The sequence below is a fragment of the Poeciliopsis prolifica genome, unplaced genomic scaffold, assembly GCF_027474105.1.
Source record: "Poeciliopsis prolifica strain line A6 unplaced genomic scaffold, Auburn_PproV2 SCAFFOLD010, whole genome shotgun sequence".
Taxonomy (NCBI): domain Eukaryota; kingdom Metazoa; phylum Chordata; class Actinopteri; order Cyprinodontiformes; family Poeciliidae; genus Poeciliopsis; species Poeciliopsis prolifica.
This window is the reverse complement of record NW_026562385.1, coordinates 9,894,884-9,905,836: the sequence shown is the minus strand read 5'-3', so window position 1 is coordinate 9,905,836 and position 10,953 is coordinate 9,894,884. Positions and strand designations below refer to the sequence as shown.

General features: G+C 45.0%; 3 protein-coding genes and 1 non-coding gene across 4 annotated transcripts; 3 read left to right on the top strand and 1 right to left on the bottom strand.

Moving 5' to 3' along the window:
- Positions 1 to 105: 105 nt before the first annotated feature.
- LOC129363947 (U12 minor spliceosomal RNA) lies at positions 106 to 259 on the top strand. Its single transcript, XR_008606366.1, has one exon. It is a non-coding gene; the product is annotated as a U12 minor spliceosomal RNA (small nuclear RNA).
- fam234b (family with sequence similarity 234 member B) lies at positions 133 to 6,622 on the top strand. The gene is made up of 13 exons (XM_055035475.1): positions 133 to 725; positions 1,586 to 2,092; positions 2,367 to 2,480; positions 2,557 to 2,724; positions 3,383 to 3,498; positions 3,686 to 3,836; positions 3,920 to 4,061; positions 4,226 to 4,420; positions 4,557 to 4,635; positions 4,730 to 4,897; positions 4,965 to 5,085; positions 5,584 to 5,798; positions 5,894 to 6,622. The coding sequence occupies exons 1-13, from the start codon at positions 671 to 673 to the stop codon at positions 5,894 to 5,896; spliced, it is 2,034 nt and encodes a 677-aa protein (XP_054891450.1). The 5' UTR covers positions 133 to 670; the 3' UTR covers positions 5,897 to 6,622.
- Positions 6,623 to 7,325: 703 nt separating this feature from the next.
- Positions 7,326 to 8,204, top strand: smdt1b (single-pass membrane protein with aspartate-rich tail 1b). The gene is made up of 3 exons (XM_055035546.1): positions 7,326 to 7,531; positions 7,757 to 7,898; positions 7,980 to 8,204. The coding sequence occupies exons 1-2, from the start codon at positions 7,388 to 7,390 to the stop codon at positions 7,892 to 7,894; spliced, it is 282 nt and encodes a 93-aa protein (XP_054891521.1). The 5' UTR covers positions 7,326 to 7,387; the 3' UTR covers positions 7,895 to 7,898; positions 7,980 to 8,204.
- A 633-nt stretch (positions 8,205 to 8,837) lies between these two features.
- On the bottom strand, positions 8,838 to 10,105 carry ndufa6 (NADH:ubiquinone oxidoreductase subunit A6). The gene is made up of 3 exons (XM_055035553.1): positions 9,933 to 10,105; positions 9,201 to 9,316; positions 8,838 to 9,056 (listed from the first exon to the last, which is right to left on the bottom strand). The coding sequence occupies exons 1-3, from the start codon at positions 10,069 to 10,071 to the stop codon at positions 8,925 to 8,927; spliced, it is 387 nt and encodes a 128-aa protein (XP_054891528.1). The 5' UTR covers positions 10,072 to 10,105; the 3' UTR covers positions 8,838 to 8,924.
- Positions 10,106 to 10,953: the final 848 nt, after the last annotated feature.

Sequence of the window (10,953 nt, the reverse complement as noted above, 5' to 3'; positions counted from 1 at the left end):
TTAGAGCAAACATAATTACTTTCCAGTCGGTCACCTTCATTTGGCACCGTGACTGAGAACGCCATGTCAAGATGACTAGAGCCGCTAATCGACGTACCTTTGGTTATGCCTTAAACTGATGAGTAAGGAAAATAACGATGCGGGGTGACGCCCGTATCCTCGTTCACAATACGAGAGGAATTTTTGAAAGGGCATAGGTCTGCCTGTTTAGGTGACTCGCTTACTTCGCGAGATGCCTTGCGGGACCAGGACCTTCCCCGACCCCAATCCATACGAAAAGAACAAGCAATTGAAATTAAGTTTTACAGGTTTTATGTTTCTTATACCAACTCCTATATCTCATTTTGCAAGAATGACAAGTCCCATAATATAGCTGTTTGATAACAAATTTAGTTTTCTGATTTCAAAGGGGGAAATGAGCACAAATATGATTGTATTTTTTACATGGATTTTGTAATAACTCTAAAATGATTATCATTGTTCAGTTATATAATTTGAATGGAAAACGCCCCACAAATTACACAAACAGTCTGCCTTACGTTCCCCTGGGTTATTTGCAGGACAACACGCGCCACCCCAGCCTCAGGGGGAAAACTCCAACTCCCAGAATGCATCTTGAGCACAGCTGGTTGGTTCCTGCGCTCGCTCGTCGTCCTCGCTGCTCTGGTCGATGTCGAGAGGAGAAACAATGGCTGCAGCGCTGTCCCGCGCCCTCAAACTGCCAGGTGAGCTTTGCGACAGTTATCCCTCCTTATTTCACCGAGGGACGGAGAAAAAGAGAGAACGCGAAAGGTCGCTAATGGCAGCGCCACGAACGGTTTGGTGCGTTTAATTACAATGTGTTGGTTCATTCGCTGGTTTTGTGAGGCGCAAACTGGTCGGCATCATCACATTTTTGTGAATAATGACGATGCTACATATGGCGGAAACCAGTTTATTCTTCAGTCCTACGTTTAGCCGACAGCGAGCTAATGTAAGCTAATGTTTACCCGGCTAAAAACCTGCAGATGGAAAATAAGGCAGAGGATGAAGAAGATGGTGTTTTACAAACGGTGTGCTACAAAAGAAAATAAATGGAAAATATATATATATGTAATTAACATTCATTCAATACAATTTTATTGTCGTTTTTGTTATTATTGTGCAATGGCTCCATGACAGTTTCAGACTATGTTTAGCTTCTTCATCATCATAAACAAAGTGTCTAAAGTCAAACATAGACTCGAGAAATAAACAAATATGCCAATAATGCTAAAAATGAACAGAATTTGCATGATGGTGAATGACAGACCACTTCCTGCAATTTGGAAAAAAGCTGAGTTTCTGCACCTGAATGTGCTAATTCCAAACATTCCTTCTCCACTCCCAGTGAGATAGTGGAAATAACTGCAGAAGCTGCCTAGTAAGAAAATTAAAAAGAAAACTTTGATCAATTCTCAATGCAATATCCAATCAGTTATAATGTATGACATACTAACATCTGCTCGCATTGTACGAGTGGCCATGGTAACAGCATACTTCCTTGGTTTTATGAGGACTCTGTGTTGTCATAGCAACAGATCCAGTTCTGTTCTTGTTCCTGCAGGGAAGAAGGGCTCAGAGCTGGGCGAGTACGACCCGCTCACCCAGGCAGACAGCGACGACGAGAGCGAAGAGGATGACCTCGTGCTCAACTACCCCAGAAACGGCCTGGGCAGGGACGGCTGCCTGGCCCCGGCCTCCTCCAAGCCGCGCAACGGGAGGTTGGGAAGGCTCGACGGGGCGCGGGACGACGAGGACGAGGAGGAGGAAGACGACGACCTGTGGACGGACCGGGTTTCCGGCAAGCCCAGAAGGAGCCGAGACGACCTGGGGAACGGGGAGGACCGAGGAGGAGGAGCCGGGCCGTCTGGGGCCGCCGGGCTGGGCCCTCACAGCTCCGAGGCAGAGGAGAAGAGGAAGAGAGCGAAAAATGCGATCCGGAGCGCGTTTTTCCTGGTGCCTCTTGCCTGCGCCATGTTGATTGTGCTGCTGTGTGCGTTCCTGGTCCCCTGCCAGAAGGCAGAGCTGGAGAAGAAGCTGCGGTGGGAACGAGCGCTGGGAGACGCAGGGGGTATGGATGACTCAGAAATCTGCAGTTTACAGTCAAACATACACAAACGCCTATTAGCAGGTCGGCAAATCAGGGCAAAATAAACCCCCAAAGCAGCACTTAAGACTTACTGAGGAGTCCTCCTGTCTAGACAGCCATGTCTCCTTTTTATATTTAGTCACTTATGATTATGGTTTGTTTTTCTCTGAATCCACTCCAGATGCTTCAAATAAAATAAAAGCATCTGGTGGATTTAGCAGGAGTTGTCTAACATTTCTCCCGGGTTACCGTCCAGGCGTCACTCCGCCCGCGCTGGCTCTATGGGACGTTGACGGCGATTTGGTGGAGGACGTGCTTTTGGGTGTGACCGAATGGGCCAACGGCACGCATGCAACGCAACGGAGCAAAGGTGAGCTCTGCGAAAAGGGTGTTTTGGGTTTATGTTATCCCCCCCCACCCCCTCTAAGAGGATTTCATTGTTCCAGTTTACAGCGCGGTGGCCGTCTGCGCCGCCAGCGGCCGGGTGCTGTGGAGGGAAGTCCTGAACGAGCCCGTCATGTTCCTCCAGTGCGGTCTGCAGCTGAGCACGCAGCCGTCGCCCGTTTGCCTCGTTATCGGAAAGTCCAACCTCATGGCGGTCGACGGCGCCACGGGTTAGGATCGCCTTCGTGACGAATCACCTTTCTGAGTCTCACAAACTACATTGTTTGACTTCTCCTAATGTGGCTAATGCGCTAACAGTTCAGCGACGTTTCAGCTTAGTGTTTTTGCTACATTGAAGACGTCTAGCAAACTTGGCGTCCCCTAAATTGTATTTTCCATCTAAATTCTGCAACTGGAATTTGTTCGGCTGCTTTGTAGACTTTCAGTTGGATAAACTTCGACGTCTGTGTCGAGGTTTTGGTTTTCAACTTAAGAATTCTTCAACTTGTTAAATTTTATATTCGTGCTTTCATTTTGAAGTCATTTCCTCTCCTCACGTTTTTTTCCATCCTCCCCACATAACTTTAAGATAAAAAAACGTGCAGTGGAGAACAAGACATAAATATACATGCCATATGAATTGTGGAACATGGAAATTAATTTTATGCTCAGTGGTTGTTCATCTTTGAAGGAAGATATAATTTGTCTTTAGCATTTAAAATTTTATTAAAGGATTCTGCAGACAATTGAAGATCAGAAAATCTGAAAATTCTTATTTAATTACTGAGATCTAAATATTTCTATTTATTTATTTAATAAATAGAAATAGCTTGAGCTCCTACTATGTGATCAAAGATGGTTTTTTTTCTTGTTTTGTTCTCCCTTTAGGGAGGAAGTTGTGGTCGGTCGGCCTTAGAAACATTGAATCCCAGGCTGTGTTGCTTCCTGACATCCAGGGTGACTCCGTCCCAGACCTGCTTCTCGCTACTCTACCTGCTGATGAGGTAAAAACATTCCAACTGTTGGACTTTTTCACGTTCAGCTTTCATTTCATTTAAAAAATGAGTGCAACTCTAAAAGGTTTCTCCGTGTCCGTTTCCCCCGATTCTTACACATCGTACAGCGAAACGGACCCGGATTTGTGTTCGACTCATTTCTGTGTTGACGTGCGTTTCTAACGTTCGCTTTCAGACTTTGGATTTATCGCTGACTTTGATCTCCGGACAGACGGGAAAGAAAATCGGACGTCCCGTCCCCTTCAGCCTTAAAGGTCAAGGGAAGCTCATCGGTCCGTTGCTGCATGAGACCCAGCAAGGAGCGCACTACATCCTGTTTGGACTGGGTGAGGCAGAGCGAGGCCGGACGCTCAACCGCAGCGAAAAACGCCTGAAACTGATCGAGTTCGTTTGCGACTCACGTCTCCAGGTAACGTCCAGGCCATCTCCTTGCAAGACATCTACGTTCGGGCGTTGGCCAAAATGCCCGAAACGCGTTTTGTTTTGAGGAAGGATATGAGCTGGGAGAACATGAAGAACGCCACTTCCTCCCCCTTTATCTCCATTTACAGGTACGACCTTCGTTTATTTCTTCTTCTCCTGGGAAAAAATAATGTAAAAGATCTACAACGGCCTCAATGCACCATAATCCATGTTCGAGATAATGGAGGGATCTCACTTTTTGCTGCGTCCTTTTTCTTTTTCTTTGTTTCTTTTTTCTTTTTCTTCTTCTTAGTGGATCAGAGCGCGTGGAGTTCCTGCTCCCCCTAGTGGCCGGTTTTGGGAACAACCGCAACAGTCTGGACGCGGTCTCCAACCTGAACTCGACCAGGAGCGACTGGGTGTTGTTCTACGGCGCCAGCACGCTGTCCGTGCTCAGACAGCGCGACTTGCACAAGCAGTGGACTTTCAGCAACGCTTCCATTCACAGGTCTGAGCAGCGTGAAACGGACGAAAGCTTCTGTCAATGCAAATTATTATGGCGTTATTGAATCTTACAGTTTCATATATGAAGTCAATGTGTTGAATAGTATGAATGTAATAAGAGAAAAAATGTTTCCCCACAGCAAGCCAGCTTTGGGTCACTTCAACAGCGATGGAGTCTTGGACCTTTTTGTCCAGCATTCGGCAAACGGCGTCATGACGGTAAATATCTGCTTCTCCGACTCTTTGGTGACGTCAGACATTTTGTTTTTCGCGCGAACGCACTTCGACTCAGACTCGCAGTTTCGTCCGCTAGGCGCTGATCATCAGCGGGGCGAGCGGGACGCCCCTCTGGAAGGCTGAGTTTGTGTGCCCTCGTCTCGTTTTGGAAGCGTCCGCCATCTCGACCTCGACCGGCCAATCGGTCTTTCTGTTCTGGGCCAGCGAGCCAATCAGAGCGCAGAGGAACGTTCCCAGGACGACGGTGAGTCTGCGGCCTGAGACCGAGCGATTAAAAACGTCATGCGTGACTTGTGCCGAACTGTGTCCAGATGGCGCCGGGCGTTGCTGCAGCGGAGCCGCTCATCAGGAAGCTCTTCCTGCTGCATCCGGCGCATCCTGCGGCGCTGCTGCAGCTCAGCAGCACCACAGACACAGCGGTCACATCTGCAGGTGAGACAAACAGAGTTACTTCTCCACTTTGCTTCATCTTTATGCCAATGTTTTGAAATGAAATCATTTGCAAGTTTGTATTAGTATTTATGCTCCATTTAAAATCTTTTTGCTTTTCACATTATAGCAGCAAGATTTACAGCCCAAAGAGGCATTTTTGTCCTCAGCCTAACTAAATAAGACTGACTTTGAGCTGCAAATATTACATAACCTTTAGAAAAAAAGTGGTTTAAATATCAATTTAAACCACATTTGTTTGAATAAAGCACTTAACCAAGTCAGAACGGTCCAGTCAAAGTTCAGATCTGAGAAAAATTGACAAGACTTGGAAAAGCTGCTTTTCAAAAAAAAAAAAAAATTCCTTCCATCCAATTTAACCGAGTTTTGCTTCACAATTCACTCTCGTGTCTACTTTTATTGGTTGAGAACGTGGACCGGCACGTTGAAATAGTTTAGCAGAAACGTTTCCAGTGCGACATCCATCGCTCTCTCTGACAGTGAGCTACCTGGAGTACCTGAAAGACGCCACCTACATCACCGTGTCCTCCCGGCCCACGACCGGCTCGGAGACCAGCGCCCAGATAGTGGACAGCACCAGCCTCAGAGCCGCCATCAGGTCGGGACAAATCGTCCCGCTGGGCGAAAACCAGGAAACCGAGGCGGCTGGGAAAGTCGCTGCCGCGTTTTTCAGGCGCCTCTCCTTCAAGCCTCAGGTAACTTTGCTGTACTAATACTTTGTTTTTGTAACATTTTCATCTACGAACCGACAGAGTGATAACTGAATGCTTTTTATTTTGTGTGTGTGCAGTGATATAGCGCTGGAACGTCATGAGTCGTCATCACTTCTTCTTCTGCACTAAAGGGTCACAAAGCATTGAAAGCTGTTTACATTCTGTTAGCTCCGACAAGAAGTTCTACGTTACTGTGAATCTTTCTTTTCTGTATCAAATGTTTCTTTAAGTTGATTTGTTTTGTTTTTAATGTCTGAATTAAATTATTTTCCTCTTAATGTTCATTTCACGGAAGCAGAACAACTATGTTCTGTATTTAAAACTTGATATTTTTGCTTCCAGAACATTTGAATGCACTGACATTCTGTACATAGGTCTTCCACATTTATTGTTCACGTCCACCAATAACTTGTTGTCATGCAGCTTCTGTCATTTGCCTGATTTTCAACACCAAGTTATACTAGCGGGAGGGTGTAAATATTTATTAAGGCATATTATTTATTTTCTTTTATCTATTTTCTAAGGATGGTACAATTGAGGGATGTTTTATTACATGCTGGAATAAGCTAGGGGGTTTTTACGCAACGCAATTGGAAGTCAACCCAAACTGTACGCACAGTTAAGCTACTTGTTCCTACGCAAAGTGGAGGCTGTTATCTGGAAGCCCGAGGGGACAAAAATTCCTGACATTCCGGTGACTGATAAGATACTTCTTGTATGCGCGTTGCTACGGTGTATTTAGCAACAAACATCAAATTCTGTATGCTTGGAAACGGCACACCGAATAAAAGTGGTACTGAAATTTACTTGTGGCTATTTATTTATTTATTTTTTAATAGCAAAAGACATGGACTTCTGAAAATGAATTTGGGAAATAATAGGGAAAGACACCAAATATCTGCAGAGTAGAAGCATAAAAGGAGCTGATAGCAGCTGAAAGAGACTTAAAGCAGGAAGTCAAATTTGTTGCAAAGTTGTTTTTGGACATGCAAAAGTACATTTACTATTTGTTTTTGTGACTGTTTAAGAGAGATTCTGTTGGGTTTTTTTGTTGTTTTTAAAGATTTATAGGGTTGAAAGGTCTTGTACAAAGTTCCTGAATGCCAGACGTAAAACCCAGAAGTTTCTCTCATATAGGAGCATTATTATCTTACAACATGAATGGAGTTGAGATCAAATGTAAACATGAAATGAATTACTAAAGAAGAGTATAAAGTATTAGGGGAGAGAAAGCAGGACTCACTCAGAGCAAGCAGATTCTGGAGACAGAAAATAAGGAAGCTTGAGTCGATTGAAGTCTAGTTTTATTAAATGTTGCTCCATTTAGCGTCACTTCTAAATATTCCTCAGTTAAAAATGAAACATTCGGTGTAGTGAATCTATTCTTAGAAGCTGTCACGGCTTAAACTTCATATGTTGTTAAACAGGAGGGTGCAGTTCTAGCCTCTCGACACCAGATGGCGTTGTTGCAAAGCGAATCTGCAGAACCATTTTTTTTTCATTGTTTTTTTTTTTTTCCCAGTCCGTCTTTTCCGCATTGCTGCGGCGTCACCTGTCAAGCAGCTGTGAACATGGCCTCGGCTGTACTCGGCCGCCTGCTCAGGCTGTCGGCTGTCGGGAACGGGCCCCTCTCACCGCCGGGCCCCTCCGTGGTGACGCCGAGCCGGACGGCCGTGTGCACGTCAAGCGGCGCCCTTCTGCCCAAACCCAGGAAGGTGAGAGCGAGAGCAGCGTGTTGTTGTTGAGAACATGGCGTGCGGTGACAGAAAGAAGCCAGGTTATGAAATGAACACAGCAGGAAAAGAGAGAGAGAGAGAGAGAGAGAGAGAGAGAGTCAACTGTGACTCCTGTGAAGGGAGGAACGAGTCTGTAATGAAGTCTGTCTCACAGCTGCCATTTAAACTAATGAGAGTGTTTTCGTGGTGGGGCTCGTGCGGCAGACCCCCTTCGGCCTTTTCCGGATCGCTCTGGTCGTGATTCCCTTCTTGTATGTGGGGACTCAGATCAGCAAGAGCTTCGCGGCGCTGCTGGAGGAGCACGACATATTTGTTCCCGAGGACGACGACGACGACGACTGACCAGGTGACCCTGGGTTCCTCTCTGCTGCTGTTCTGCTCTGCGAAGTCCCCCAGGTTGACCTCTGGCGTCTCATTTTCTCTGCAGGTGATGGACGCTTTCAATCAACACCAAGGGTCAGTGATCATCACCAACGTAGAGGAAATGCCTTCCCGGAGGTCCTGTTGCCGTGACCCCCTACATCACCTCCGCCTGCACTCCTTTCAGGGTTTTTGCTCCCATTTGACGCACACCACACTGCCGCTTTGTTTTCCTATCGTACTGTATTTGCGTGCACTACAAGAGTCTTAATAAAAAGAGAAATCGAGGCAATCAACTCCATATTTATTTCCTCTAGGTTATAGCTTTAGGCCTGCCCAATCGTTGGTCTTCATTCAAGTGCCAGTTTTTAAGCTGTAACACTTGGTAATGTTGGAACGTTTGCCTTTTTAGAGGATTAAAAAAAAAAAGAAAAGTTGTCCATTTTGGACCAATGCTACTTTCAAAAAGGAAGTTTGTACTCCAACTAGTAGTGAGTTATCAACCAAGAAGAACAGGTATTTAATTGAATAATCAAAATATCAATTATTTTTACTCTTCTCAATAATCAATGGGAAAATCTGAGTAGTCCTTAAATCAGGTCAACTCGTTTCTCTTCAACTTGCTTAGAGACATCTATACAAATATTCTGCATTAGCGGTGCACCACGTTTTCTGGTCTTTTACTCATCTTCAAAAAGTTCATTTTGCCAGACGCCAGTTTTACACAGATTTTCAAACCTTTGGGAAGGTGGAAGAGATCGGTTTCTCCTGCAAGTATCAGCTGATCACACAAAATTAAGGAAATGGGGCCAATCTATTGGTGCAACCCTGGAACGCACAAATTTTGATCACAAGAGCAAAGCAACCCTTTAACTGGATCTCATTCGACTCTCATCAAGTCTGAAACAAAACAGGTGGAAGCATGTTAGACTTAAAGTGTGTATTTACAACAAAGGGGAACATCTTTCACACTGGAAACGGGCAAAGACGGGTCAGAGGTCAGCTACACAGTTCAAGGGTCGTGTCCTTTGTAGAATTTGGACAGGAAGTCTGTCGCTCGAGGCTCTTCGGACTCGTGGAAATAACGCATCACGTGGGTCTTCTGCTTCCAGACGTGGATGGTTTCTTCCAGTTCCATTTTACCCTGCGGTTGAGAACAAGAGACAGTTCAAAGCGACGAACATCCGCACCCGACTCAAACGTCACCGACATCGACCCTCGAGTCAAGACCGCACACAGTAGGAGCGTGTTGGGTTGGTGAAGCAAGCGTCTTGTCACATTTATTTACCTTGATGACCAGCATGTCGATGACACGGGGGTCCGTGACGTGTTTGTTCTTGTCGAACATCTCCCGCACTTTGTCTCTGCCCTGGCGAGTCGTGATGTCCAGCTGAAACATCACCACTGCAGACACACAGAGTTCAGCTTTATTACAAGGAAATGACGTCAGGATACTGTAATCAACAAAAGAATCAAAGTCATTACTAAAAAAATTAAAAAAGTAGATTTTAAAGAGACAGAGGCCCATTTTCAAGGCATTAAATCAGGAAGTCAAAATGTAAGCCATATAAACAACTTGATGGAACATTTATTTATTCTATAAAATGGCACTTTGTGCCTGGAGGATATATAATACTGGGCCTTTACGTCCTGCTATAGGCTCCAACAAGCTTTTGGCTGACAAAAACAATCTCCACAGTATGATGCTGCCACCGTGTATCACCGTGGAGATGGTGTGTAACAGCTGACGGCAGGTTTTATGCCGCACAGTTTATTATGTTTGCTTTGTTCATTTTTATGCGTGCAAATTTTCACTTTCTATTGATTTAACAATATATTATGCCTGTAAGTAGCACATGCCTGTAGCCTGCAGCTCTTGCTTACTCAGATTTAAATAAGACGTCTCCCCAAAGCTCTAGAAAACACCCCGTCCTAGTTTCGGTCCAGTTAACCAGAGGAACGACCTTGACGCTGCCGCCGTCGCCACCGGCTTCCAGCCTCCGCGACGCGGCCCACGTACCTGTATTGGGCACCTCACGGTACCAGGCCCGGTACAGCTCCCGAACCCTGCGCTTCGCCTCGCCCAGGTCCCGACTGAGAATGGGTTTCACCACTTTGGCAGCACCAGCTGCAGTTCGAGTCGCCGCCGTGGACGCCATGACAGTTGCTGATGTTGAAGGCGTTTCCGCTTTCAGAGGTTGAAGAAAAGAGCGCAGCTGCCCTCTAGTGGTCAGACAGGCTCAATACAAGACACGGCTTGTTGACCGTCGAGATGAATTGGAAAAGACTTTCATTGGAAAACAGAAGACGAATAAAAGTCATTTTCGTTATGAAACTCCCCACTACTGTGTAAATAATTTGTATTTATTAAAACAAATGACTTGGATACTCAAAAGGTTCTCGGAAAAACATTTATTCCCTGCGTCATTTGTCACAGCAGAGGATTATTATCAAAAAATGGTAATGCATCATACCAGGAAGTACTGAAAGACTTTTGTTACTCAGTGTGGTTAAAAAAAAAGTTAATTGAATGTCAGGTTAGCTTTGGCTCCAGTTTTACTGTTATTAATACCAATATTAACGCTGACATATTATGTATCCCTACTTTGATGAGACTAAAGTAGAGATGTTTGACGATAATACTGATATTTGGCAAAAACCAAGCACAAGTTTAGTGCAAAGACATGGAGGAGGACAGGTGATGGTTAAGACTTATTCACAGCCCGGGATCTTAAGTCATCTGCAAAATCCTCCACTAACCTTTTGTAAAGTCAACCGTAAGCCCATCTATCCAAAAGAAGACGCTTTTCACAAACAAATATAAAAGCTACAATATCCAAGTTGACAAAGGAAACCATCAATGGCCTTGTCAAAGTCTGGACCTTTAAGTTCAGTTGAAGTTTCTGGGGTAGGACTTAAAAACAGAGAAAACTGGGCAGAAAATACAGAAAAAGCTACTACAAGGCATTGCAACGATTTGTGGTTCGTAGCGTGAACTTTAACAGTTTTGCTTTTTTTGATTTGGTTCAATAAATAACGAC

What these genes read in the sequence shown, in the direction of transcription:
- fam234b (XM_055035475.1), top strand. Translation starts at nt 671, where the DNA reads ATGTCGAGAGGAGAAACAATGGCTGCAGCGCTGTCCCGCGCCCTCAAA. An exon ending in AGCAACGCTTCCATTCACAG is followed by an intron (nt 4,421 to 4,556) that starts GTCTGAGCAGCG and finishes GTTTCCCCACAG; the next exon opens with CAAGCCAGCTTTGGGTCACT. An exon ending in CACAGCGGTCACATCTGCAG is followed by an intron (nt 5,086 to 5,583) that starts GTGAGACAAACA and finishes TCTCTCTGACAG; the next exon opens with TGAGCTACCTGGAGTACCTG.
- smdt1b (XM_055035546.1), top strand. Translation starts at nt 7,388, where the DNA reads ATGGCCTCGGCTGTACTCGGCCGCCTGCTCAGGCTGTCGGCTGTCGGG. An exon ending in TTCTGCCCAAACCCAGGAAG is followed by an intron (nt 7,532 to 7,756) that starts GTGAGAGCGAGA and finishes CTCGTGCGGCAG; the next exon opens with ACCCCCTTCGGCCTTTTCCG.
- ndufa6 (XM_055035553.1), bottom strand. Translation starts at nt 10,071, where the DNA reads ATGGCGTCCACGGCGGCGACTCGAACTGCAGCTGGTGCTGCCAAAGTG. An exon ending in CCGTGAGGTGCCCAATACAG is followed by an intron (nt 9,317 to 9,932) that starts GTACGTGGGCCG and finishes GTGTGTCTGCAG; the next exon opens with TGGTGATGTTTCAGCTGGAC. An exon ending in TCGACATGCTGGTCATCAAG is followed by an intron (nt 9,057 to 9,200) that starts GTAAATAAATGT and finishes TCTCAACCGCAG; the next exon opens with GGTAAAATGGAACTGGAAGA.